The following is a 27,321-nucleotide window of genomic DNA, read 5'->3' on the forward strand; positions in this document are numbered from 1 at the left end:
AATACAGTGGTCCTTTTGGTAATTCCTCGGTCCAAACCTGGCTAACTCGCACTCGAGCGCAGTAAACGAGAGAAGTCCAGGCGAGTTCTTAAAATCAGGAAGACTAAGCCAAAGTTGTTTTCTTTTTTTTTTCTTCAATCCACTAGCAGGAGGAGTCGTCTTGACTAAAACTCTCTCTCTCTCTCTCTCTCTCTCTCTCTCTCTCTAGCACTTACCCCCCCCCCCCCTCTCTTTCCCTCCTCTTTCTCCAACCTTTGACAGCTAAAGTTGTCCCCGGTGTGAAAAAGGACTCTTTCTGCTCCAACACACATACGCGGCGCAACTCCTGTCCGTGTCCTGGCTGCTGAATACGGGGTCCTTGAGGTGTCAGGGCAAGTAAGGATCTTCTGACCTGGGGGAACAAAATAAAAGACATTACAAAATTTAATTACAAAAATTAAGAAGGGGAAAAAGAAGAAGAACATAACCCAAAGAAGAATTTCCTCAGCAAAGTGTATTACTGGGACTCTGCACTACGTTGTTTCAGGTAACTGACACCATTCTGCCATGGCAAGTAGAGAGTCAGACAGTCATGTAGTTAATTGGAAGTTGTATAGAACTGCAGCTTAAAAATTCTATTCTGGGAAATTAACTTGAATGGAGCTGTCCAGTTTAGTGGTAAGAATGTAAAAACATGTATTTACTTATTAAGAAAGTGAGTCCAGTTTAAGAGCTATGATGTGAATGGTTATCATAAGCAGAGGGTGGGCTTTAATAGACCTGAGACAGACTGATCAGAGAATATCCCAATAATATTGAGAATATTTGAGACTACTGACTTATTGCAGTTCCTTTCTGTAAATATATATAGAGGTTTCTGCATTTGCACATATTTGTTTATTTATTTGTGTATTTGTGCATCAGTTTGGATTGCTTGATCAATTGATTGATTGAATAACAGGGTAGCTTCACTGTACATTAACTTCACAGAAGAGAGTAAGGAGTCTCTCGTGACTGGTGTGATAGATTTCAGTTCTGGTAGTATGCTGATCAGTCTTTATATCAATTGAATACACCTCTTAATGCACCACACGTTCATTGGAATGAGATACTGGCAGGTGAAAATTGGTTGCAATAAGGTTTGGGCAGCAGAAGAGTTCCTCACACATTGGTTGCCTAGAATCATTCTAATTACAAGAACAAGCAGCACGCATTGGACTTTTGCCTAAGCTAGTTTGACATAGCTAAACTACAAGGATGGGAACTAGATCTCTTTGGAGTTATTCTAGATGTTGCGTTTTCTGATAGTTAGATGGAAGTCAGTGGGGGAGGTAGAGATATCTTCTGCTACTTCACAATACATTACGTGAACTAACTGTACAAGAAGAAATTGTGTTACTGTGCTGTTTCAAGCCTTTCATTTTGGTTTCTATTTATAATTATTATATAAAAATAAGTTATATAATACCAAATTTACAATATCAAATTTAAGTGATTCATCTTAAAGGGTATTGTAACTATTGACTATCAAATGCTTGGATAACAGCAAGCTCTAAGGCAGGTTTAAATACATGAAGAAAACTGATTCTAATGACGCCCTGGTTCAGTTTAACTGTCCCTTTGTATAAAACTGCTGTGGTGTATATCATTAGCCCATTTCAAACCCTTATTGCAGTAGTGTTTGTATATACCAAACCCTGCTAATTCATTTCAGGGTTCCCTAGCAACCTAGTAGAATACTGGGAAAACTTGTAGGTAAAAAAAAATATATATATATATTGCAAATGCACTGTAGGTTCAAGATGCTCCAAGCGAAGTCAAAAATAATAAAAAAAAAAACAAAACTTGATAAAAAGGTGCCGTTGTGTTAGGATATGATTTCAGAAGTAATGCTACATGAATTATACTTAAAGTACCAGAGTGTGTGGAGTTTTTAGGAAGCCTTGTGGAAAGAGTATCAGTAGTGTGCGCCTCCATGCATTCCTTGGCATGGTGGAAGCACAGAAAGACACGCACAGCAATGTGAACATATTTGTTTGAAGGGAGCTGCTTTAGAGTATCAAGTATGTAACTGTGGTTTCCACAGCAAACCTACTAGATAAATAAGGATAATGTATTCATAAAGAGTGCTTTAGTTATTAGGCTCCCTTATAAAGGCTAAATATTATATAATATGGAAAAAGCACAAGAAGGTGCAGTGAAGCACAATTTAAGCACAGTGAAAGCATCTAAGCATGTTAAGCATTATTCAAACCACGTAAATCCCAGTAAATGCTTAGTATAAGCAAAGGCAATTTCGAGGTATACTGCAGAATTACTGTGCGAATTTACCATGATAAACTTCTATAGAGGATACTACAGTGTCATTTTCTCTTCCACTGGTAAAGGTTTAACAGATGAGAACAGTCTAGGTATTTCTTCTTCTTTCGTTGTTGTTAGAATTGTCAGTTATAGACATTGCCTTTACAAACCCCTTGCACAAGATAGTCTAGACCTACACCTGTGTGTTTATCCTGTCCTCTCCTATCCATGACTGTATTAATATGCTGTATTAATATTGATATGCTGAAGTATGCATGTGCATTGAGTTCAGACGTGACTCGTGTGTGTTTTGCCGGTTCCAGGTATTACAGTCCAGTATGTGCTCTTTGAGTGCTTGCGTGTGTTTATGTGGGCTCGGGGCTGTAAATGGTGCTATTGTTTTTTGGCTATTGAAATTCCTGGCTGTTGCGGGGTGCTGACATTGCTGCTTATTGATTCTTAAGAGCCCTGCCAAACGTTGACCAAGCTCAGGGCTTTTCTTTGGCACCTACGCCTCGCTACAAAAACACCATCGTACGATTATCATTTTCAACTGGAAAGCTGTAGAAACAAGACCTGTACTGAGCTACTGCATAGAAACATTTGATTAGAATCAGTTCCCCAAAATATGGTACTAGTGAATCAACTCTAGTGCAGCTAATCTATTTAGTGTGCAGTCATTCTGTAAAATGATACAAACAAATTCTAATTCTAGGAATAGGTTTGCTTTTATTAAATTTTTTAATGAAAGATTGTAAATGTAATGCCCATGAAATTGAAGGAGCAATGCCCCCTTGCCTTTTAATCCTGGACATCTCTCAAGTAGATTCTGTTATTTGTGTAAAATTGTGTGGTATTTTCATGTTTGCCACCTAATTCATTTCACTTAGCACCTGAGAGAGGCCTTTGTGTATTAGGTAAGAGGAGCTGGTGAATTACCCTATTAAGTCACTTTGGAATTTGAATTATATACATTCTAAAACCACTGAACAAGTTCTAATTCTAGAGGCATTATGGTTCTATAAATGTGGTGTGGACCTCAATAGCAGAATAGAGTGTTCGAAATGAACTTCATTGGAGGAATAGGGTGTTCTACTGGTATGGACATCAGTGAGAACATAATGCTATACCTTTGCATGAATCCAGATGTGTACAGTACAGTCTTTTCTGTTGGCCCTCGACCTGAATGTGGATAGTGTTCTGTTGGCATGCTTGTCAAACAGAACAGTGTGGCCTAATGCAATTATAGTCTTCTATTAGCATGGACCTCAATGGCAACAGCCTTTTTTTATTGGCCTCGCTCTCAAGGGTAATAGAATGTACTATTGACATGACCCTCAATGGAATATAGAGTGTTCCGTTCAAGTGGACCTAGAATTATTATCTGATTTGGTATGTGTTAACTATTTTACAAGCATAATACAGCAGTAAAACTGGTAGATAGATTCCAGGTACCTAATCAATCCTGGTATTTTTGCAGTTAGACACTGGAGTAATGTCGTTTTATTTTTATTTTTTTTTTGGGGGGGGGGGGGGGGGGGGGGGGGGGTTGGGGGTTGACTCTCCAGTATCGAGCATTGTATTTCTGGAATGGGGAAACCAAAGAATTGGCAGCCAATTAGCAGCACAGGAGTGATTGTAACTGGGAAATAACTATATTGTAACACCATATTCAAGCCATGCAACAGTTGCAGATAGACCATTTAACTTGATTACAAATGCAATTTAATACAAATGCAATGTGGCCCTGATACAATGAATTATTAATGGGTAGAGATTCATACATATGAAACTATCCTACTATCCTTAGTATAGGACCTTTGCATTGCCATCACAGTGCCACTGAAGATCACTTGGTAAGGGATCCTCTGTCGGAGGCAGTGCCTCTCTCCCGACCCCGGGGATCTGGCGGGATGGTGCCAGGTATGACTCGAGGAGGCCAGGGATGGGGTGTTGTTTGCTCTTCAACCCACATTTAAGTTAAGTTTAAAGTCTGGGCCAGGACAGATGTGCAAATATTAGAAGTGCGTGATGCGAGGGCTCTGTGTGTGAGAGAGAGCTGGGGCCGAAATCTGACAGCACAGGAATTCTTAGTGTACTGCTCCTGTTTGTGTGTCTGTGAATGTATGTATACACAGGGCTGGACCAGTCTGCTTGCACCAAGCTTTTGACAGCAGTCACCAAGGGCCAGCAATGAGTGGCCCATTCTCAATCTGCTGAGAGCAGGTTAAGCCAAACCATTTTCACTCCGTGGTTCCCTTGGTTCATCCAGGTAGCCCGGTCAAGACCAGCATTATCAGGGGAGACTCATTTTTGGTTGGATAACACTGATCAGTTTATAACATATTTAGCAGGAGCTGGTACTTCGCCATGTTGCTATCAGCACTACAATGAACAAGCCTATGAACAACACACTGTGGATACACGTCATCAGCATTTCCGGTTTGCTTTAAAACACCTTTAGTGTTTTAAAAATGCCCTTGATCAGAATGGGACTTGCAGATTGCAGGTGTAGTTCATTTACAATGCACACTTTTTAAAAGTTCACTTCCAATTGTATTTTCAATAAAAATGCACAATGCTTTTAAATATCTAATACTTTTCATTGTTCTGTAATTGAAAATGTATTTCAGTGTTACTATAACATCAATAAGAACTGTCAGGATGCATTTGGCTTAGACTCCTGATAATACGAATCACTGATAAAGCAATTTTTTTTGTGGTCCCTTGAAATTCGACTGTATAATCATTGCCTCGTATCACTTGACTGGCACGTAATGCATCTGCTTAAGTAACGAGCTGATGAGCTGATGCAACTCAATTGTAATTTGTTAAAGTGACACACTATTTCATATTTGACACAACACCATCAGGTGACCTTTATTTGTTCGCTTAAATCAATGGCTATTGATTTTATAGATTCATGGAGTCCAAAAACAAATGACGTACCATACATACATTTAACGTTGTTTAGGAGAATTTCTGCTTGTTAAATGCTGTATATGGTTTGAATTATATATCAGGTCCACAGTCAGCCAGCTTTAGGCAATACAAGGCCATATTTAATATGAGCTGCAGTTTTGCTGCCACCTGCACAATGCATACAGAGCAAGAAGGTCTATAATTGCAACAAAAAAAAAATCACTTAAAACGACTTTTATTATCTCTTCCTTGTTTGTCTACTAAGTGCCACAAGATGGCGCAGGCTCCCCTGTTCCTTCACTGAACAAATCGTTTTCTGTGTGGCTTTAGTTTCTCAACAAAAGGAGTCTTCAGAGCTGCAGTGGCTACACACAGTGCCAGCAGTCTTACACACGGTCCCAGGAGAAGCCAGGAAAATTCTTTAAAAGAGAGGACTGTTGCTCAAAACTAGCCAAACCAAAGTCCAAGGCAACAACGGAAACCTTAAAGTTTACTTAAAAAAAAAAAAAAAACTTTCCAGTAGTTCCTTGTAATTGAAACAGAACAGGCAGTTTGTGTGTGAGAGAGCGTGGGGCCTGTGTGTTCATCTCTCTCTCCTGTAACCGCTCTGTCTTTGAGAGCTGAAGACAGCAGTACTGTTCACCTAAAGTAACTTTTCTGTTAAGGCAATGAATTAATGCATTAAGCAGGCAAAGCAGTCAGCTTCTCTTACTAGGCTTTAAATGACCAGCACTGAGTTCTTGAATTGAATTTGTCGGCTACCAAAACCCAGGTCTCAATTCTCTATGAGTCTCAGCTCACCCCAGTACTGAGCTCACTGTATGGAATTGGCAGGCTCTCAACACTCAGATATCTACAGTGCATTGCACAGAATGTGCTTTGTCTCAGTCGGGCTTATCCAATGTGAACTTGCTGTGTTTGATAGTCATCAAACGCCTTGATGAATCATACTGGCTTCCCCTGCACATCTTAGCAGTTCATTTCATTCTTTGTTGTTGTTGTTGTGACTTTCGTTAAATATTCAGTTTGCACTGGTGAGCAGGCAGTGGTGTTCTTTGAGAATGTTCTCATCTGAGTGCATGACGTGAGTATTTCCATTAAGGCTATGAATAAGGCTGTGATCACTGTTTTTATAACCTCGCTGCCGCTGGTTTTAGTCTGTAAATGGAGCTGCTGATTATTTTCACTCTTTGTGTTTTTGAATGGGGTTAGTTGTGTTTCTCGTGCATTAGTAAGGCTTTCTATGCCTGGTTTGTTAGAGATTGAGAAGTTTATCACCACACCACACTTGAATGCCAAGTTTACATGAGGCCGCTGGGGTTCATTACCATTATTAACCAACACTTGCACTTTCCAAATGAGAGTCAGGGCAGTAGTTCCATATGCAATACTGTTGCTCTGTATTAAAGGCTAGCCCAAGGTCAGAGTCAATGGCATTTCTTGTTCATGTTATACTATAGTTATTTCCATGAATGAGAAATGACTAATAACTATTTTGAGCCCCTAAAAGGGAGTGGAATAGGGAATGAAATAAACACTGCTTAATATGGAGGGAAATCATTTTACATTAAGTCACAGTTGATTTTAAAAATAGTTTATACTGGACAGAAAAGGACATTTTTTGGTGAATAAATCCTTGTAGCTTTTTTAGTGTTTGCTACTCTGTGGTCACCAATAGTGAAGATGGAGCACGTTTCCAACTGGCTTATCCAGTAGAAACAGATTGTAATAAACAAGTTCAGTACATCAATAAGTGTTCTGCAATGCCTGGGCTTGCAGTGCAGCGTCACATGTCCACTGCAGTGAGGTCCTACCACTTATCAATTCAGGGACATTAATCAACATTTTCAGATATTTCAAGATAATGGGGCTTTTTCTTTTTTTGATGTTCTCATGTAAAGATGGTATAGTCCAGTAGATTAATGTTTCAGCTATTTCACATCCCCAGAGCCGTTTGCACACTTCACAACACTGATAACGGTAGAAAGCCAAAGTGATTGTCAATGTGGTTGTACAGTAGGTGTGCACACTAGTTTATGTATGCCCACTAAGTCTCTTTGTATTCACTTCAACCTTGTCCAATGAAGTAAATACTTATAGTGTTTATAGCTGTGGTACCAGGAAACAGTGGTCCAGTGGTGTATGCTAAAACACTGGCAATATGGTCTAATCTTGTCGTTAAATCTAACAAACTGAGCCTAGTGGTATCAGCTGAGGGACTGGGAGGCAGTGTGGTCTTGGACAGTGTAGTTAGAGCTGAGGGACTGGGAGATGTGTGGTCTTGGACAGTGTAGTTAGAGCTGAGGGACTGGGAAGCAGTGTGGTCTTGGCAGTGTAGTTAGAGCTGAGGGACTGGGAGGCAGTGTGGTCTTGGCAGTGTAGTTAGAGCTGAGGGACTGGGAGATGAGTGGTCTTGGACAGTGTAGTTAGAGCTGAGGGACTGGGAGGCAGTGTGGTCTTGGACAGTGTAGTTAGAGCTGAGGGACTGGGAGATGTGTGGTCTTGGACAGTGTAGTTAGAGCTGAGGGACTGGGAGGCAGTGTGGTCTTGGACAGTGTAGTTAGAGCTGAGGGATCCTACACACCCAGAACCTGTCAACCATCAATCTCGGACTCCCCTGACCCGTCTACACAACACCAGAACCTGTCGTACATCAACCTGGACTCCCTGACCTCCGGCACAGCCAGAACTGTCCCATAAATCTCTACTCCCTGTACCCTCTACACACACCAGAACCGTCACATCAAAATCTCGACTCCCTGACCCTCCGTAGACCAGAACCTGTCACATCAATCTCGACTCCCTGACCCTCCCGTCACCACCAGAACCTGCCTCACATCAATCTCGACTCCCTTACCCTCCCGTCACACCAGAACCCTGTCACATCAATCTCGACTCCCAGTGTAGTTACAGCACCAGAACGATCTGTCACATCAGTGTATCTCGCTCCCTACTGTGAGATTCCGTGGTACCCTTGACACTGTCATAACAGTTAGAGCTGAGGGACTGGGAGGCAGTGTGGTCTTGGACAGTGTAGTTAGAGCTGAGGGACTGGGAGGCAGTGTGGTCTTGGACAGTGTAGTTAGAGCTGAGGGACTGGGAGGCAGTGTGGTCTTGGACAGTGTAGTTAGAGCTGAGGGACTGGGAGGCAGTGTGGTGTGGTGTAGTTAGAGCTGAGGGACTGGGAGGCAGTGTGGTCTTGGACAGTGTAGTTAGAGCTGAGGGACTGGGAGGCAGTGTGGTCTTGGACAGTGTAGTTAGAGCTGAGGGACTGGGAGATGTGTGGTCTTGGACAGTGTAGTTAGAGCTGAGGGACTGGGAGGCAGTGTGGTCTTGGACAGTGTAGTTAGAGCTGAGGGACTGGGAGATGTGTGGTCTTGGACAGTGTAGTTAGAGCTGAGGGACTGGGAGGCGGTGTGGTCTTGGACAGTGTAGTTAGAGCTGAGGGACTGGGAGGCAGTGTGGTCTTGGCAGTGTAGTTAGAGCTGAGGGACTGGGAGATGAGTGGTCTTGGACAGTGTAGTTAGAGCTGAGGGACTGGGAGGCAGTGTGGTCTTGGACAGTGTAGTTAGAGCTGAGGGACTGGGAGGCAGTGTGGTCTTGGACAGTGTAGTTAGAGCTGAGGGACTGGGAGATGTGTGGTCTTGGACAGTGTAGTTAGAGCTGAGGGACTGGGAGGCAGTGGTGATCTTGTGGTTAGAGCTGAGGGACTGGGAGACAGTGTGGTCTTGGACAGTGTAGTTAGAGCTGAGGGACTGGGAGATGTGTGGTCTTGGACAGTGTAGTTAGAGCTGAGGGACTGGGAGATGTGTGGTCTTGGACAGTGTAGTTAGAGCTGAGGGACTGGGAGATGTGTGGTCTTGGACAGTGTAGTTAGAGCTGAGGGACTGGGAGACCGTGTGGTCTTGGACAGTGTAGTTAGAGCTGAGGGACTGGGAGGCAGTGTGGTGATGTGTGTCTTGGACAGTGTAGTTAGAGCTGAGGGACTGGGAGATGTATGGTCTTGGACAGTGTAGTTAGAGCTGAGGGATTGGGAGATGTGTGTCTTGGACAGTGTAGTTAGAGCTGAGGGACTGGGAGACCATGTGGTCTTGGACAGTGTAGTTAGAGCTGAGGGACTGGGAGATGTGTGGTCTTGGACAGTGTAGTTAGAGCTGAGGGACTGGGAGGCAGTGTGGTCTTGGACAGTGTAGTTAGAGCTGAGGGACTGGGAGATGTGTGGTCTTGGACAGTGTAGTTAGAGCTGAGGGACTGGGAGGCAGTCTTGTTCAGTGTAGTTAGAGCTGAGGGACTGGGAGATGTGTGGTCTTGGACAGTGTAGTTAGAGCTGAGGGACTGGGAGGCAGTGTGGTCTTGGCAGTGTAGTTAGAGCTGAGGGACTGGGAGGCAGTGTGGTCTTGGACAGTGTAGTTAGAGCTGAGGGACTGGGAGATGTGTGGTCTTGGACAGTGTATTTAGAGCTGAGGGACTGGGAGGCAGTGTGGTCTTGGACAGTGTATTTAGAGCTGAGGGACTGGGAGATGTGTGGTCTTGGACAGTGTAGTTAGAGCTGAGGGACTGGGAGATGAGTGATCTTGGACAGTGTATTTAGAGCTGAGGGACTGGGAGGCAGTGTGGTCTTGGACAGTGTATTTAGAGCTGAGGGACTGGAAGGCCATGTGGTCTTGGACAGTGTAGTTAGAGCTGAGGGACTGGGAGATGAGTGGTCTTGGACAGTGTAGTTAGAGCTGAGGGACTGGGAGATGTGTGGTCTTGGACAGTGTAGTTAGAGCTGAGAGACTGGGAGATGTGTGGTTTTGGACAGTGTAGTTAAAGCTGAGGAACTGGGAGGCCATGTGGTCTTGGACAGTGTAGTTAGAGCTGAGGGACTGGGAGATGTGTGGTCTTGGACAGTGTATTTAGAGCTGAGGGACTGGGAGGCAGTGTGGTCTTGGACAGTGTAGTTGGAGCTGAGGGACTGGGAGGCAGTGTGGTCTTGGCAGTGTAGTTAGAGCTGATGGACTGGGAGGCCGTGTGGTCTTGGACAGTGTAGTTAGAGCTGAGGGACTGGGAGATGTGTGGGCTTGGACAGTGTAGTTAGAGCTGAGGGACTGGGAGATGTGTGAGCTGGTGGTAATTGCTGAGGGAAGGTAGGGTTGAAGTCATCAGTGCAATTACTTGAAAATCCATACTTTTATCAAACAATAAAAACAGTTGACATTTCTGAGTTGAAAGAAGTGTTTGTGATTGAAATTTCTGAGTTGAAAGTTGTGTTTGCGATTGAAATTTCTGAGTTGAAAGTTGTGTTTGTGATTGAAATTTCTGAGTTGAAAGATGTGTTTGTGATTGAAATTTCTGAGTTGAAAGTTGTGCTTGTGAAAGCAGTTGATGGGTTCTTGGTAGGGGTGTGCTGATACTCATACCCAATGCCATAAACTGACAAAATGTCTGTGCCCCAGAGGAGAGGGAAATGGGCTTCCAATCAGCTTTTAAAACAAGTGAATTGCCATTGACTGATAATCAGTTATTAAGTTGAGGGATGGACAGCTTGTCTTCTGTTGAAATCAATTAATACCTGCTGAAAAACTTATTAAAAGCAATTGTGAGTATGAATATGAGTATCGGGAGACCCCTGGTTCTTCATCTGACTGTGTGCCATGAATAGTCCTCAGAGGGGTTTCATACTGTACCCTGAACCCCCTGGTTCTAGTCTGCCTTCTAAGCCACTTGACTTGTACTTACACTGATTACTTCAATAGGCAGATCTGTCCCAGCAGTTAAAGTGCGATTGCTTTCAAATACAAAGTGCGAAATGCCTGATTGAAAGGAGAAAGGGGTCCCTCTGACCTTGAGCCCAGCTTTAAATAGGTCTGTGGAAAGTAAGTGTTACAGATCCCAATCTATAATTGCTTCGTGACTGTGAAAGGACGTTATTTTCCATAATGAGAGAGCTCTTTGTACGCTGGCAATGCACAGCCAAAAGCACCTCTCTTCTGCTGCCAGATACTACAAATGTATTGATTTCACACATCTACAGGGAAAGCTTACAGTGCCTGATTATGCTGGATTATAGTGCAGCATGGGAAGTTTACCATAGTAAAAGAACAGCAAAATGTAATAAAGGTCAAGCCAGGTATTATACATGGTCAAGCCAGGTATTATACCAATTCATTTAACATGTGTAGGGGTCTGGCAATGACACCTCTTTGGAAAACACAGCAAAGAATGGGCCAGTTTCTAAAAAGGTTGGAAATGCGACATAGTGGAATATTTCCACCTTTTAGCAGCTGGGATAATATTAGGAAAAGTTCAGTAAAGGATATTGAATTTACCATATAAAAAATATACCTGAAAGAATGGCCTCTTGTTTCGAATACACCCTCCCTTTAATTCTGTTTACCAAATTGCATCAGAAGAAATGTAAGGTTTTGTAATACAGACACTGTCAAAGGATTTGGTTGAATTCATATTGACAAAAACTACAGCGACACCTCAGAATGTAGTCCTCAGAATGTAGTCCTCAGAATGTAGTCACATTTGTTTCAAGACATTTTCAGACAGTTATTCCTTGACAGATCTCCCTGCCCTTTCAATCTGTGTCAATGCTCTCTCTCTCTCTCTCTCTCTCTCTCTCTCTCTCTCTCTCTCTCTCTCTCTCTCTCTCTCTGTCTCTCCAGGTGAACTATGACCACTTTGCTCCTACTGTTCGCTTGTTTGCGAGTCATCGCAGCGACAATCTCCATCGAGCTGTCAGGTGAGTGATCCCAGCTTCCTTACTATAGCCCAACCCCACTCTCCAAAGCTAACATTAAACCTGCCAGGATCTCTAAGCAATCCCATACAATCCAACCCCTCAGGACCTTGGGATTGCTTTTAGATGTTAATCAAAATGGAATATTCCAAATGGAATAGCCTTTCTTATGAGTTTCCTTTCTTATGATGCTTCTGTTCTTACTGCATTTTAAACTCTTTCAGCATTAAGTAACCTCACAGAAAAACCACCCTAGGATAAAAATGGACATAGATACATATATTTTAGATTAGTTTATTGGTGTGTTGTTTTGAGTGGCGTTATCTTTCTTAAAGCTGCGTGCAGTTTTGAAAGAGCACAGCCTAGCCTAGCTACAGTGAATCAGTAAAATTAAAACTGCAGCCGAACTGCACTTTAATCAAAGTTGTTTCTGTCCCTCTTACTGTGCCCCCTCCTTCCCTTTCCCCATAGACCCAGCTAGTGCACTGAGTGTGAGCATCCCGGGGCAGTCTCCACTGCGCCCTCTGCTGGGCAGCTCGCTGGTCGTGCCCTGCTACTTCCTGGACAGCACACCCCATGACCCCACCGCTGCCCCCCTCACCCCCCGGATCAAATGGAGCCGGATCTCCAAGGAAGGCGAGTCTGTCATCCTGGTGGCCACAGAGGGGAAGGTTCGAGTCACTGCCGAGTACATGGACAGGGTGACCATGGTCAGCTACCCCCTGGTGCCCACCGACGCCACTCTGGAGATCAGCGAGCTGCGTACCAGCGACTCGGGTATCTACCGCTGTGAGGTGATGCATGGCCTAGAGGACAGCGAGGACACCGTCGACATCCAGGTCAAAGGTAAACACTGCCACACGCAGACAAACTGACAGGCGTTTCACATTTTATCATAAAGAAGCATCGTGAAACCCAAATTGGTATAGCTGGTGCACGCGCAGTGGTGGGTCTTGATGATCATTGAACCTGGAAGAACTGCTTCATGGATTGCTTCTCCCAGGTATTCTCTCTTCCACATGCCTAGGATGCATTTATATAATAATAGGCACTTTGAAAGGAAATTCATGTCAACATTCATAAATGGCAGCCAATATGCGCTCCTACATACAGCTTATCCTTATGAATTTGAAGTTGTATTATTACCTCTAGGGTATAACTGTGCTGTTATGCCCTTTTTGCAGGCATTGTATTCCACTACAGAGCTATCTCAACTCGCTACACCCTGACCTTCGAGAAGGCCAAAAGTGCCTGCATACAGAACAGTGCCACCATCGCCACTCGTGAGCAGCTGCAGGCAGCGTACGATGATGGGTTTCATCAGTGTGATGCTGGTTGGCTCTCAGATCAGACAGTCAGGTGAGCCCCAAATATTTAGTGTTCCGTTTTTAAGGGAAATTCCTCAAATGACTGGATTTATACCAGGGTTGTCCAAAGTTGGCCCTTCTGCTCCTGGTCTTTGTTCCAACCCTGTTTAAAATAGTTTAATTGAACCAATTAAACCTCCATCCAGACCCTCAAGTAGTTATCTAATTGTACCTGTTAAACCTGGAGTGGAATGGCCCTCCAGGACCGTGATTGGACACCCTGATTTATACAGAAGTCACACTGTCCCAGGTCATGGTTTCAATCCACTTCGCCCAGTGGACAGATAGACCAACACAAATCAGCACCTATCTTTTATTGAAACAACATTTGTCTAAAGATGAATAAAGATACAAAGGGCTTAACCAGACCGTGTATTTACCTAACACATAGAGTAGATGTAATTTAGTAAACAGTGCTCTGCAGTCTTTGCAGCACACATGTTGAATTATTGTATGGTTCCTAGGTATCCAATTCATAGTCCACGAGAGGGTTGCTACGGTGACAAGGATGAGTTCCCTGGTGTCCGAACGTATGGAATTCGGGAAACTAACGAGACGTATGATGTGTACTGCTTCGCAGAGGAGATGTCAGGTAACAATGCCTTCCCTAGTTATGGAATTATGAATTCAAGGTGAAGTTACAGTGCAAAGCTTGAACTAAACCTACATACTGTCCTACAAGTCCTGACATCTACTACTGACTGCTGTCTAGGCCTTTGAAGTTGCAGCTGTTGTTTGCTCTTCTGTGAATACAGGCATCTATTTCAGCTATCACACAGCTGCGTGTATCATATAGTAAACCTACAAATTAATTTAGATTCGAAGGACGTTTAGACATGACACTGTTTAGACCATTAAAATGTACCCCTTTTGTCATTGTCTGTGTTTCTAGAATTAATGAGTGACATTCTCATTTTTTGCACTGCAGGCAAGGTCTTTTACTCCACCTCCCCAGCTAAATTCTCATTTTCGGAAGCGGAGGAGCAGTGCATTAAGCTGGGCGCCCAACTAGCCACCACTGGGCAGCTCTACCTGGCCTGGCAGACGGGCATGGACATGTGCAGCGCGGGCTGGCTGGCTGACCAAAGTGTCCGCTACCCCATCTCTATAGCCAGGCCAAACTGCGGTGGTAACCTGGTGGGTGTCCGAACCGTCTATCGCTACCTGAACCAGACTGGCTATCCCTACCCAGACTCCCGCTATGAAGCCATCTGCTACCGAGGTGAGTGGGCTGTTTAAGCTTCTTCCTTTGATTTAAGCAATGTGAGGTAAGCTGGAACGCTTTGTTGTGTAAGCACAGCAAAAACATTTTTGGCCTTATGCCTTCCTGCTTTTCAGATGAGCCAGTGGAAGCTGTCACCGCGGCGACAGACGGATACCAGGCCACGGAAGCAGAGGAAGTGACCACAGAGATCGGCAGTGGTCTGCTGACGGTTGAGACCTTCACTGAGGGCCCGGAGCTCTTCGTCACCAAGCTGACCTCGACGGGGGAGCTCCAAGGAGAGGTGGTCACACTGGAGCCTGTCGACCTGACTGGCACTCCCGCGGTGGAGCCCTTCAGTGCAACTGAGGTCATCGAGGGATTCCCCCCCTCTGTCACCATGGACTTCGTGTTTCCAGGAGACAACGTCACGGATCTTCCCTTGTCTCCACCCCCTGGCATCACCGAAGAGGTCCTGACCCCGGAGGAGGTTACGGCAGAACTCACCGGCACCCCAGGGTTCCTGGTGGAGGAGCTGATCAGTGTGGTCACTGCTGCCCCTGAAATCGGCTTTCCTTTGGTAACAGAAGGAGCTGAAAATGCCACAGACGTGCAGGAGGAAGGCAGCACCCTGACCACGGAGCTGCCACCCACTGCCCTCCCCCCTACAGGTGAGCCTTTCACAGGGAAATCCAGATATGCGTATAGTGACTCCTGAAATCGCATGTTTATAAAAGGCAATTTTTATACGTTCTGTGTGTTAAATATATTTGATTGTTTTATCTATCTATGTATACATTTTCCTTGCCAGGTTTGGTGTTCCACTACAGGGCAGCGTCCAGCCGCTACTCCCTCACCTTTGCCCAGGCTCAGCAGGCATGTCTGGAAAACAGTGCCGTCATCGCCAGTCCGGAGCACCTCCAGGCCGCTTACGAGAGTGGCTTCAACCAGTGCGATGCAGGCTGGCTCTCCGACCAGTCTGTCAGGTAAGGCAGGCACAGCCGTCCCTCCCTCTGGGAAAATAACTGCAGTTCAGCTCTTTGTTTATATATACAGAGGTGTTTAATTCCATGTATAATATTCAATGTACTTAATGTAACCCAATCAGATAAGTTAGTTAACTACATCTGCAATCATTTTATTATCAAATTCTAACAAACATTCTCTAGGAATTAAACAATTTTAAGTGTTTGAACTTTTTTTATGTATTACCAGGTATCCAATCGTCACTCCACGAGACAACTGCTACGGTAATATGGATGGGTTCCCTGGTGTGAGGAACTATGGTGTGCGTCCGGCCAGCGAGCAATACGACGTGTACTGTTACATCGACAAGCTCAGGGGTAGGTGGCAGTTACATGAGAATGAGCAAGCGACTATCATGTGTAGCATGTGTCACGTATTGTCAGTTTAAGGATATCATTGATAACTGAGGCAGCGTGGTCCAGTGGTTAAAGTCCAGGGCTTGTAACCAGAAGATCTCTTGTTCAAATCCCACTGCTGCCACTGACTGACTCACTGTGTGACCCTGAGCAAGTCACTTAACCTCCTTGTGCTCCATCCGGCAGATGAGATGTTAAATCAATGTCCTATTGGAAGTGACTCTGCATGTAATGCACAGTTCACAGCCTACCTCTGTAAAGTGCTTCATGATGGTCATCCACTATGATAGGCACTATATAAAGATATTATATTATTATTATGTATCATAGTACAATACTGGAAGCTACCACTAGGGGATACTAAAATAAATGTCTACTTTTCTTTTGTTAAACAACTACAATAAAGAGGGTGCACTCCTGTTGACAAACCCAGACTAAAATAAAATCACAAACCCAGATTAAAATAAAATCAGTTAGGGGCTGAGAAACACCTCAATAACCATTCTGATCATTTATAGCAGTGATGCATTTGAAAGCCTAGACGAAACGACTGCATCAAATCCTGTACAATAAGGTACAAACTGAATCTCAGATGGTTAACATAGACTGTTTTGCTTTCATGTTTTTGCCTGGATCTCAAGCAAGTACCAGGACCTGCAGTGCATTTGTGCAGCCCATGGAACAGTGATGCTGCAACCTACTTACTCTCTTTCTGTCTCATCCCCAGGTGAGGTTTTCCACGCAAGCTCAGTCGAGCGCTTCACGCTTGAAGAAGCCTTGTCATATTGCCTTGACCGGAACGCGACCCTCGCCACCAGTGGAGAGTTGCACGCCGCATGGAAGCAGGGTCTAGACAAGTGTCGCGCAGGTTGGCTGCTTGACGGCAGCGTGCGGTATCCCATCACCACCCCTAGGCCCTTCTGTGGTGGGGGGAAAACCGGCGTTATCACCGTCTACCGGTTCCCCAACCAAACAGGCCACCCTGAGTCACACTCCAAATATGACGCCTACTGCTTCCGAGGTGAGTAGCCTTTCGACTTTGTTTCCTGTATTACATACAAAATAATCTGTACAGTTGCGCCATTATTGGATAAGCTTTTGATGTCACATTGAGCTCCTTTAGACTACAAAAGTATGCCATATAAGGTTACAGCAATACCATCCTAAACCCCAAGCTCTGCCGTTACTTCCTATCACATTTCATTGCTTCACAGAGCATATTATTTTCCATCATCATTGTATTGTTGGAGTAAAATTACAACTATTAAAGAATAAAAATCATGATTCCTGTTTTTTTTTTCACCAAGCTGCTGAGGAGGAAGCTGTAACTGCATTGCCAGAGTTGGAGAAGGTGACCAGACTGATCCTTGAGGTGGAGCCACCAGTCACCCCCACAGGGCTCTGGGAGTACCCTGTCACTGGCACGCCCCCTTACGAAGACGAGCTATTCACAGGCACAGAGGACATGTTGCAGACAGGTAACAGTTCAGTTCAGTCTTCCTCTTACAGTTCCACAATATTTGTTATGTTGTATCTCTCACCTCATAGAGTGAGTCCTCTCTCTCTTACCGCTGAGCAACCACGAATTAAGATAATAAAAGTGGATAAACTAAAAAGTGGATAACCTAGTGTTACTTCACTCTTGGTCTCAACCCCTCTCTTTTCTCCCTCGCTCTCTCTCTCTCCACAGTGAACGTTACGGCCGTTCCCTTGATCACTGTCCCACCCGAGGACATCAGCGGCTCTGCGTACAGTGGGCTGCCATCCGGAGAAAGCGACATTTCTTCAGGAGATGAATCAGGAGTCATGTCTGGGGACATCTCAGGAGACGCCAGCAGCAGTGGAATTCCAGATGTGAGTGGGGAGGCCTCTGGATTTGCAGTCACCAGTGGATTGACCTCTGGGACCAGCAGCGAGGGGTCAGCTATAGATGTGACCTTGATTTACTCTGAACAATTTCAATCTGGCCAGGGATCTGGTGTCTTCCAGGAAGCTGGAGGGGAGATTTCAGGAGAAACGTCTGGATTCCCAGATATCAGCGGGCAGGAATCAGGAGACTTAAGTGGGTTCTCTTCCGGGTTCACTTCGGGGTTCCCTAGTGGAGACTTTTCTGGCATCAGCGGACTCTCATCAGGGATTCCAGACATCAGCGGCTCTGGATCCGGAGTGACATTCATTGAAGGAGGCTTTATTCAGGTGATACCCACGCCACAGGTCGAGGAAGAAGCAGGAGCGGGAAGCCTGGAAGAAAGGGGCATTTCATCCGGTGATGCAAGTGCAGAATACAGTGGTCTGCCCTCTGGAATTCATGATGCCAGTGCGGACTATTCTGGGTTCCCTTCTGGGTTTCCAGACATGAGTGGGGACATTTCTGGAACCAGTGGACTTCCTTCTGGCTTTTCAGGTACCAGTGGTTATTCATCAGGGATCATCATTTTGGATGGAGATTGGATTGAGATGGAGACCAAGATTCCAAAGACCGAGGCTGAAGCAGGACAAGAGGTGGAGGCCAGCGGTTTGCCTTCTGGAGACTTTTGTGGAATTTCTGGAATAAGTGGACTTCCCTTGGACACAAGTGGAGACATGTCAGGTTTCCTGGATTTAAGTGGTGAGGGTTCAGGAATACCAGAAATGAGTGGACTTTCATCTGGAATCCTGGATTTTAGTGGTTTCACTTCCGCAATTACAGATATTAGTGGACTTTCTTCTGGATTCCCTGAAATTACTATGGTAGATCCCGGATTGGTGGAATTAGTTCCCACAACTACCAGCTTGGAGCAGGAGCTGGGTGGTGGGCCATCTGTGCTTCTGGAATTCAGTGGTCTGTCATCCGGGGATGTTTCAGGAGACTTTTCCGGATTACCCTCTGGTGTAAGCGGGGATGTATCTGGAAAGGTGAGTGGACTTTATTCAGGGGATCTGGACTTCAGCGGCTTACCCAGTGGATTCCCCTCCGGAATACCAGACATCAGCGGATTTGAATCTGGATTCCCAGATGTGACCCTTGTAGACTCCAGCCTTGTCAAAGTGACAGAAAAAACAGACGTTGAGCAAGAACTGGGAGAGGGTCCTTCTGGATTTCTGGATTTCGGATCCGGAGAGCCAAGCGGATCCTCTGGACTTCCAGATATCAGTGAAGCATCAGGAATCCCAGATATCAGTGAAGCATCGGGAATCCCAGATATCAGTGGAGCATCGGGAATCCCAGATATCAGTGGAGCATCGGGAATCCCAGATATCAGTGAAGCATCGGGAATCCCAGATATCAGTGGAGCATCGGGAATCCCAGATATCAGTGGAGCATCGGGAATCCCAGATATCAGTGAAGCATCGGGAATCCCAGATATCAGTGGAGCATCGGGAATCCCAGATATCAGTGGAGCATCAGGAATCCCAGATATCAGTGGAGCATCGGGAATCCCAGATATCAGTGGCCTTCCTTCCGGGGAGGTTTCAGGAATCTCTGCTAGTGGAGATGTATCAGGGTTCACAGACATCACCTTCCTTATCTCAGAGGAAGTGATAGAAGTGGCCACCAAACCAACGGTGTCCCAGGAGCTGGGCCAGGGGCCCCTGGAAGCAAGTGGAGAATCATCTGGAATACCTCTAGCAAGTGGGGAGCCCTCAGGAGTCCCAGACATTAGTGGAGAAGTTTCTGGAATACCTTCCGGAGATTTACCTGCAGTAATTCTGAGCTCCCGCTCTCCAGACCAGGAACTTACAAGCAGTACTGGTGGTCCAGAGGAGACACTCTCAGAAATAGGACAGGTCGTTCCTGAAGTACTCATCACTCCACCTGTGCCCATTGCACTGACCACTGCCCCGGCAGTGATTGCCATAGAGACACCGTCAGTTCTAGAGGAGACAGTCTTGGAAGGTATTGTAACACGTTACACATTAGCCCCAATTTACATACGTTATTGAAAAATGAGTGTCATTCAAAAATGTTGGCTTGGGGTCAAAAGATTAGCAAGACAGGGCTGATGATTTTTTGCAAACAACAAATAGTGAGAAGATGGCAGTGATAATGGATTGCAATCAGTTAAGAGGTCACCGCCCGGAAATGTTCTTCATTTCAGTAATGGGAGTGGCTGGAGAAGCTTGTGCAGAATATATGGCTGCAGTGAGGGCTGTAGTTTGAGTAGCTTAGTGCTAGGCTGAGGTTATAGTTGGGCTAAAGTGTGGGAGGAAGCAGGCTTGAGCAGGTCAGTGGTTAGAGTACTTGGCTAAAGAGCAGGGAGCAGTGGATTACCTTGGTACCGAGTGCTAGGTTGCATTGCTTTTCAGGAACTTCCATAAGGCTATAAATGGCAGTTCGTATGGATAAGGGTTCTGGCTAACCTGGTATTTGATTCTCAGATATTCCCGACCCCTGTGTTCCAAATCCATGTGGCACAGGAACATGTGCGACCCGAGATGGGATCGCATTCTGCCGATGCCCGCCAGGACTGACCGGAGACGACTGCCAGATGGGTAAGTTCGAGCTTTGGGCTGTTTATTCTGTATTTTAAATTTAATTTTAAATAGATTATCATCATCGCAAATCAAGACCCGACAAAAAGCACACTCCTTACAACATAAAAAGCAGGATACACTGTATTCTGTGGACCATTGTTGTAAAGAAGAGAAATAGTGTTATTCTTAAACATTTGAAATGTTTAGAAAACCGCTTGACTGACACTGTGCTTTTATTTCACAGAAGCAGGTTTCACAAACAATTGTCAAATCACTCATTGGTACTGGGATCATCTCTGACTATTAAAAACATATATGTGTACAGTATGGGTGTGATGGTCCAATGTATGAGCCTGACTCGCTCTTTTTGCATGGTCTTTTGCATGCTTGGAAAGGAAGTAAAGGTTTGGGTTCTGTTCCCATCTCGCCCAGAAGGATCTTTGTCTTTTCAAATTTCATTACAGGTTGATGACAACAAAGCATGTAAACATGAACCCATTAAACATTGTGACACTGTTGTTTTTTGTGCTTTCTCTTGGGATGGTTAGATGTTCCCTCAATGTGTTTGTCTGAATCTCTTGCTGTGGCTTTGCAGCTGCGTGTGAACAATTTACAAAACAATTTTAGATAACTTTTGGGTGGCAAATCTTGTGTTCTGTAAAGTATGCTAAACTGCAATTATGGTTCATGTCATAGTGAATAAAACAGCATCTGACTTGGCTCCATGACGAGCAACCAATTGTTTTTGCTTGCAGTTGAATACTCTGCACTTCATCCTATATCTGGAAATCTCCAGAAAGGTTGTTTGGCACAGGTGGGTGTCAAATTGTAAAGCCTGGTGTACAATATACTCCTGTTCAGGTTACTGGGAAAGTCCGCGTTAGAGCTTTTGTTTTCTATCCTTGTGTTTGGTCTACTTGTGTCTTCGTAGTTTACTCTTGTCTTTGTTTGTTTGTTTACTTGTTTGTTTTGTGTTGTCTGCTGTGGTGTTCAGCATTTCACCAGCCCTTGTTCTTCAATGTTGGTGTGTTGTGTGGTCTGTCTACAGAGCTAATGTGCTTTGTGAGAGGAGACTTGGTTGTTTGTGTTGTTTTTGTAGTTGTGTCTGCCTGTCTCTGGGAAAGCCCGCACTCCTTTCCTGTTTCATCCTAACTCCATGCCTCATTTTCATTTCTCCAGCGCCCTTTACAGTTAATAAAAGCTGAGCCCCAACTTGTTCTTTTTGCTTCTGTTTTGAATCGGTTCACTAAGTCGCTGCTTATAAGTTGTTGATCAAGACATTATTAAATACCTTAATAACACTAAACTCTAAGAATATCATTAAGAACTCTGAGAACCTAGCAAGATACTATAACACTTTTTTTACTCATAAAATCTAATTTATTTTAAATAGGAGTAGCTCTCAAGAGGCCAACCATTACACAAAAAGAATGAATGTTGAACTGTACTGTATACACTGCATTTAACATGATTATGCTCTGATGTGGCATTTAATTAGGATTGTAAAAGGAACCAAATTCTGCAAAGGAACACAATCCAAGAGGCAAGTGATTTACTGCTTGAAAAACTGGGAGAAAAAAAAAAAAACAGCTGAATGCTATATATTAAACACCATTGAAGATTTACTGTGCCAAACTCAGAGCAAATACATACTGCCTATTTCAAGTAATTTCTGAGTATTATTACAATAATTCAGTGATTGATGAACCACGTGATAGCATGCCAAGATGCATCTACAGTACCTAGTTCATTTTCAGCCCAGCACACAGGATTATACCAACTTCACTACTGTGAAAATTAATCAGACTAAACTATTGAGCTGCCTGTCCATCGTCCTGGACAATTGCAGAGAAGCGGAATACTATTTTTAGCCAACATGTGAGTCCATCTGTCCACACTATATCTTCCAAACTGTAAAAATGAAATAAAAGAAACAGACACAGTTGGATGAAAATGGACTGAAGTTGTCAATGCCTCATTCTTAACTCAGCATTGTGAGTATAACATGAAACTTCTGAAACACGGATAACAACTGAAGCAGCAACGCTAGCGACACGATTCAAATAGACCCCCCCCCTTCATCTGCACCCTTCCTCCCCTGCAGAACAAGCACCCCCCCATCTCGCTCTGCTCCTCTGGGTCGCATTCCTAGCCAGGAATCCTAACGGCAGACCCTTCGTTTCTTGCAGACATTGATGAGTGCCACTCGGGCCCCTGCGTGAATGGAGCTTCCTGCATTGATGGCATCGACTCTTACAAATGCTTATGCCTTCCCAGCTACGGAGGGGACCGCTGTGAGAAGGGTACGATGAAGGCTTCAGCTAATTTTACTAACAGCCGCTCAAAAACAGGAAACAAAAAAAAAACAGTGCTTACAAATGCTCGTTCGGTGGTGGTGATTGGTGGTTGGTGAGCTCATGTGGTGGTGATTCATCAAGTTGTGTTTTTGTTGATGTTTGTGGATACTCGTATTGAACAAAGAGCTATCGTGGTTTTCCTGTTCAAAATGACCCCCCTTCCCCACAAACCTGCTCCATCCCTGATGTAACGGGCAGTGTTGTGTGATGCACTGCCGTTACAGAGTCTGTCATGCACATGGAAGGTTTCTGTGTTGATTCTGGTGTTGTGTAGATTAAGTGCTCTCTCTAGAGAAAACTGATTTCTCAGTAACTGCTATACACCGTTCAGATCACGCACCTAACGTGAACTGCTGCATAACACGATCAAACCGCTATTAACCAGCGTGTAGATAAAGTGCTCTTATCTACTGCAGAATCGCACCCTATCTCACCGCTGCATTAGCAGACAGGGAGCTGTGCTGTGTATTTCAACTGCTCTCTGACGGCAGGTTTAGTTAGAGTAACTTCTTCTTGTTTTATTTTACTGTATGCTTTTGATTGTGATTTGCTCATTGGTGAGTTCATTGTATTCTCTTCTTTGATCTGTGTTTTTCGTTGCAGATTTTGTTATTTTCTCAATTTACAAAAAAAGAGCGCTGCCCTGTGCACGCCTTTACATGATCCAAGGTAGTTGTTCGACATGGGCGTAGTGGGTTCTGTCACAACAAACCATGGTCCTGAGCCAAAATAATAAACCAGTTTCTAATGTAACTTTGTTAGCATGCGTCATTGGTAGTGACCGTTTCATGTTAGTGGTGCTTTGAATGAAAGCGTTTGGTTCCTTCAGGCACCTCAGGTGAGTCTCCGAATCGGATTACCCTGTCTCTGTATTGGAAACCTCTTGAATAGCCCTCACAGCGCAGGTCTGGTTTTGTACCTGTATGTTTCCTTCATAAAAACCCTTCTTACTGCCAAGCCACTGGGTGCTGTTGTCAGAGCATGTCAGCTCAGACTACAGTCACAAATAGTGTGGGATACTAAATGGTAAAGGTTAGTTTTGTGCAGCTAGAAAGAGACGCTTTGCCTCAAGATTTCCTTAAGACACACAGATAAGGATATGGTTTTCATTGCAAAAGCATTACGATTGGATGCTTGCAAAGCAATGTCAATGTCAACCATCCAACCAATCACTGTACTCATACACTTGTATCTACAAAGCGAGTCCTCCGTAAGATTCTTCTTAATCATTTTCGAATGCACAATGGGAGGTGGTGTAAATTTTTTTTTCCCAAATCTTTTCACACTGGAAAGTCGGGTTCCTCACCTTTTCTCACTCCCCTGGCCCGCCCCCGTACAGATTCTCTATGTATCTGTAGTGTAATACTCCAGTGGTATGATTTTGCCCACACCTGCTGTTCCTGCAGACTTGGAGATCTGTGAGGAAGGCTGGATGAAGTTCCAGGGAAACTGCTACCGCCACTTCTCTGAGCGGGAGACCTGGGTGGATGCAGAACGCCGGTGCAGAGAGATCAGCTCCCATCTAGTGAGCATCATGACCCCTGAGGAGCAGGAGTATGTGAACAGTGAGTATCGAGTTCTACCAGGCGGACGCACTATAGAAATATATTGCAGACTGTAGAAATATTCTTCAGAAATAGGCTGAATTATGCATACAAATGTCAATGGAGATGGACTTGTTTGTATATCAAGTGAATGCAAATGTATACTATTTCTATTAGGTAAGCAGTCTACTGGCCCAATTCTGAAGCAAGGGTATAATGTTATAAAACTAACAAGAAGTTGTTTCAGTAGTTTTATTCCCCTTGAAAACAGGGCTTCAGGAATCCAAAATAGCATGCAAAACTAGCTACTGAACAGTGTAATGTTAAAAACGATGAATTCAGCATAGAGATGAAATATTACACAATAATTCCATGGATAACACTTAACATGCAGTGTTTGCTGTGTGTCTAAAGAACCCCAGCGGTGCTTCATATTCGCCTGCATTGCAAACCCAGTTGCTAAGCTGTGCATTTTTGACTGGAGGACACCACAGGCTCTGCAATCTCAATGTGAAATGGCACAGAGAGCTTCTGTTGACTGCAGTGCTGTTCTATAGAGTCAGACTGTTTGATATCGATCACTGTCTCGCCTCCAGACAACGCGCAGGACTACCAGTGGATCGGACTGAATGACAGGACGCTGGAACGCGACTTTCGCTGGTCCGACGGACACCCCCTGGTGAGTTCTGGCTGGCCGGTAAATGCTGCGTCCAGCCCTGCTGTGTGATTAATAGATGATTAATGAACTTCTCAGGTGGTAGTTCACACAGTACAGCGCCTTTCCCAGCCGTGTGAGAGCTCGGTGTGCTGGCAAGGCCTCCGCGAGTGAGGTAATGAGCCAGACAGTTTAATCACACAGCCTTTCTTTCCACAGAGAAAAGACAGAGACACAGAGATGTTATGCATTTGCCTTTTTTAAATTAAAGGTTTTTGTGTGATGGGCTATTCAGAATCTTTGATAACTTCCTTAAATCACACTACAAATGTCCACTGTCGTCGCTACTGCCACCTTCAGGCAGTGACCAGGACTGCAAGCAGTTGAAAGAGAGAGAGAGGAAGTTTATTTTTTTTAAATATAACACTTTTTTGTCTGATTTTGTTTTAATAAAAACAGCAATTTGAGAACTGGAGGCCTAACCAACCGGATAACTACTTCAGTGCTGGAGAGGATTGTGTGGTGATGATCTGGCATGAGAACGGGCAGTGGAATGATGTGCCCTGCAACTACCACCTTCCCTTCACGTGCAAGAAGGGCACCAGTAAGTGCCAGACCAAAGTACAGCAGAACGCCTAGCGCACAACCATCACGTAACCCCAATGCTATCAGCCCACCCCTCCTGCCCACTAAGATACAACTAAATGTAGGGTATTACAATGTTGTGCACAGGGCTTGGGTTAAATTGCACTAAAGGCACACATGTTTCATGATTAAAGCATTTGTATTTGCCCAGAATCCTATTTATGCATGGTGAAGCAGTGTTGGCAATTGTCATTTTCTATAGAGGATCTTCACTAATCAACTTGTTCACACGACCCTCCAATTTTTGACATGACACTCCAATGTGTGCTGTCATCACGCTGCCATTGTAGTGCTGTCATCTTCACTGTATGCTGTCATCTTCACTGTATACTGACATCATTACTGTATGCTGTCATGATTACTGTATGCTGTCCACTTCACTGTGCTGTCATCTTCACTGTATGCTGTTATCATTACTGTATGCTGTCATCTTCACTGTATGCTGTCATCATTACTCTATGCCGTCATCTTCACTGTATGCTGTTATCATTACTGTATGCTGTCATCTTCACTGTATGCTGTTATCATTACTGTATGCTGTCATCTTCACTGTATGCTGTCATCATTACTGTATGCCGTCATCTTCACTGTGTGCTGTTATCATTACTGTATGCCGTCATCTTCACTGTGTGCTGTTATCATTACTGTATGCCGTCATCTTCACTGTGTGCTGTTATCATTACTGTATGCCGTCATCTTCAGTGTGTGCTGTTATCATTACTGTATGCCGTCATCTTCAGTGTGTGCTGTTATCATTACTGTATGCCGTCATCTTCACTGTGTGCTGTTATCATTACTGTATGCCGTCATCTTCACTGTATGCTGTCATCATTACTGTATGCTGTCATCTTCACTGTATGCTGTCATCATTACTGTATGCTGTCATCTTCACTATCTGCTATGCATTTTATTATCTTGATAGGTCATTCGCCCTAACGCAAGCTGTGGAAGCTGATTGATCCTGTTCATTTAGGCTTACTCTTACTGTACAGAGAAAGGCTGCCTACAAACTTCCCATAGAAACTAACAAATCCTGGGTGTGTCTTTCCCTCCCCCAGTGTCTTGTGGATCCCCTCCATTGGTAGAAAATGCCAGAATGTTTGGAAAGAGGAGAGACCGTTACGAAGTGAACTCAATAATCCGGTACCAATGCAACCACGGGTTTACACAGCGCCACCTGCCTGTGATCCGCTGCAAGGCAGATGGACAGTGGGAGCAGCCTCGAGTGGAGTGTATAGATTGTAAGTGTTTTACAATACACAGCAGCACAGCACAAATCAGACAGAGGCATGGCTGCATTTTTCTACACAAGGAATTTGTTGCAGACCTATTTTTTGTAGAAGATTGGTTTACAACAACATTTTAGTAGGAAGTCACTGTAATATAAACTGTGCAAAAAAAAAAAAAAAAAAAAAAAACAAGGACATGATACTAAAACTGTCCTTTAAAACAAATGTAGAATACTCATAATCATCAGCATAATCATATTCATAAACATGTCTTCCTCTTTCTCCAGCCACTGCCTACAGCCGCAGACTACACAAGAGATCAACTAGGAGTCAAACGAGACAAGCCAGCAGATCTTGGGGAAAACTCAGATAAAAAGGGAAAGGGGAGATTGCTAAAGAAGAAAGATTTTTAAAAAGATAATTATTTTAAAGAACATTTATATAAAAAAAGAGTCATTTTTCTGTCTGAAAAAAAAGAGAGATTATAAAATAAGAACCACCCATCTTGTATATACAAACACCAAAGCGAGCTAGCCTTGAATCTGTAGAGTCCC

The 27,321-nt window shown here is 44.2% G+C and overlaps 1 protein-coding gene across 2 annotated transcripts; it reads left to right on the forward strand.

Annotated features, from left to right (window-relative positions):
* Positions 1-228: 228 nt before the first annotated feature.
* On the forward strand, positions 229-27,321 carry LOC121294356 (aggrecan core protein-like). 2 transcript variants are annotated; one of them, XM_041217982.1, is made up of 19 exons: positions 229-526; positions 11,859-11,935; positions 12,404-12,778; positions 13,117-13,291; positions 13,764-13,891; positions 14,228-14,521; positions 14,638-15,171; positions 15,312-15,486; positions 15,716-15,843; positions 16,610-16,903; positions 17,190-17,360; positions 17,573-19,759; positions 20,242-20,355; positions 22,527-22,640; positions 24,101-24,259; positions 24,835-24,917; positions 25,353-25,497; positions 26,597-26,779; positions 27,055-27,321. In XM_041217982.1, exons 2-19 carry the CDS (start codon positions 11,866-11,868, stop codon positions 27,138-27,140), a joined length of 5,415 nt encoding a protein of 1,804 aa, XP_041073916.1. In that variant the 5' UTR covers positions 229-526; positions 11,859-11,865; the 3' UTR covers positions 27,141-27,321. The 2 variants fall into 2 exon arrangements, with proteins under 2 accessions (XP_041073916.1, XP_041073917.1); XM_041217983.1 differs by lacking the exon at positions 22,527-22,640 and having other exon boundaries at positions 230-526.

Source organism: Polyodon spathula, chromosome 19, assembly GCF_017654505.1.
Source record: "Polyodon spathula isolate WHYD16114869_AA chromosome 19, ASM1765450v1, whole genome shotgun sequence".
In the NCBI taxonomy this organism is placed as follows: domain Eukaryota; kingdom Metazoa; phylum Chordata; class Actinopteri; order Acipenseriformes; family Polyodontidae; genus Polyodon; species Polyodon spathula.

What these genes read in the sequence shown, in the direction of transcription:
- LOC121294356 (XM_041217982.1), top strand. Translation starts at nt 11,866, where the DNA reads ATGACCACTTTGCTCCTACTGTTCGCTTGTTTGCGAGTCATCGCAGCG. An exon ending in TGAAGCCATCTGCTACCGAG is followed by an intron (nt 14,522 to 14,637) that starts GTGAGTGGGCTG and finishes CCTGCTTTTCAG; the next exon opens with ATGAGCCAGTGGAAGCTGTC. An exon ending in CTCTCCGACCAGTCTGTCAG is followed by an intron (nt 15,487 to 15,715) that starts GTAAGGCAGGCA and finishes ATGTATTACCAG; the next exon opens with GTATCCAATCGTCACTCCAC.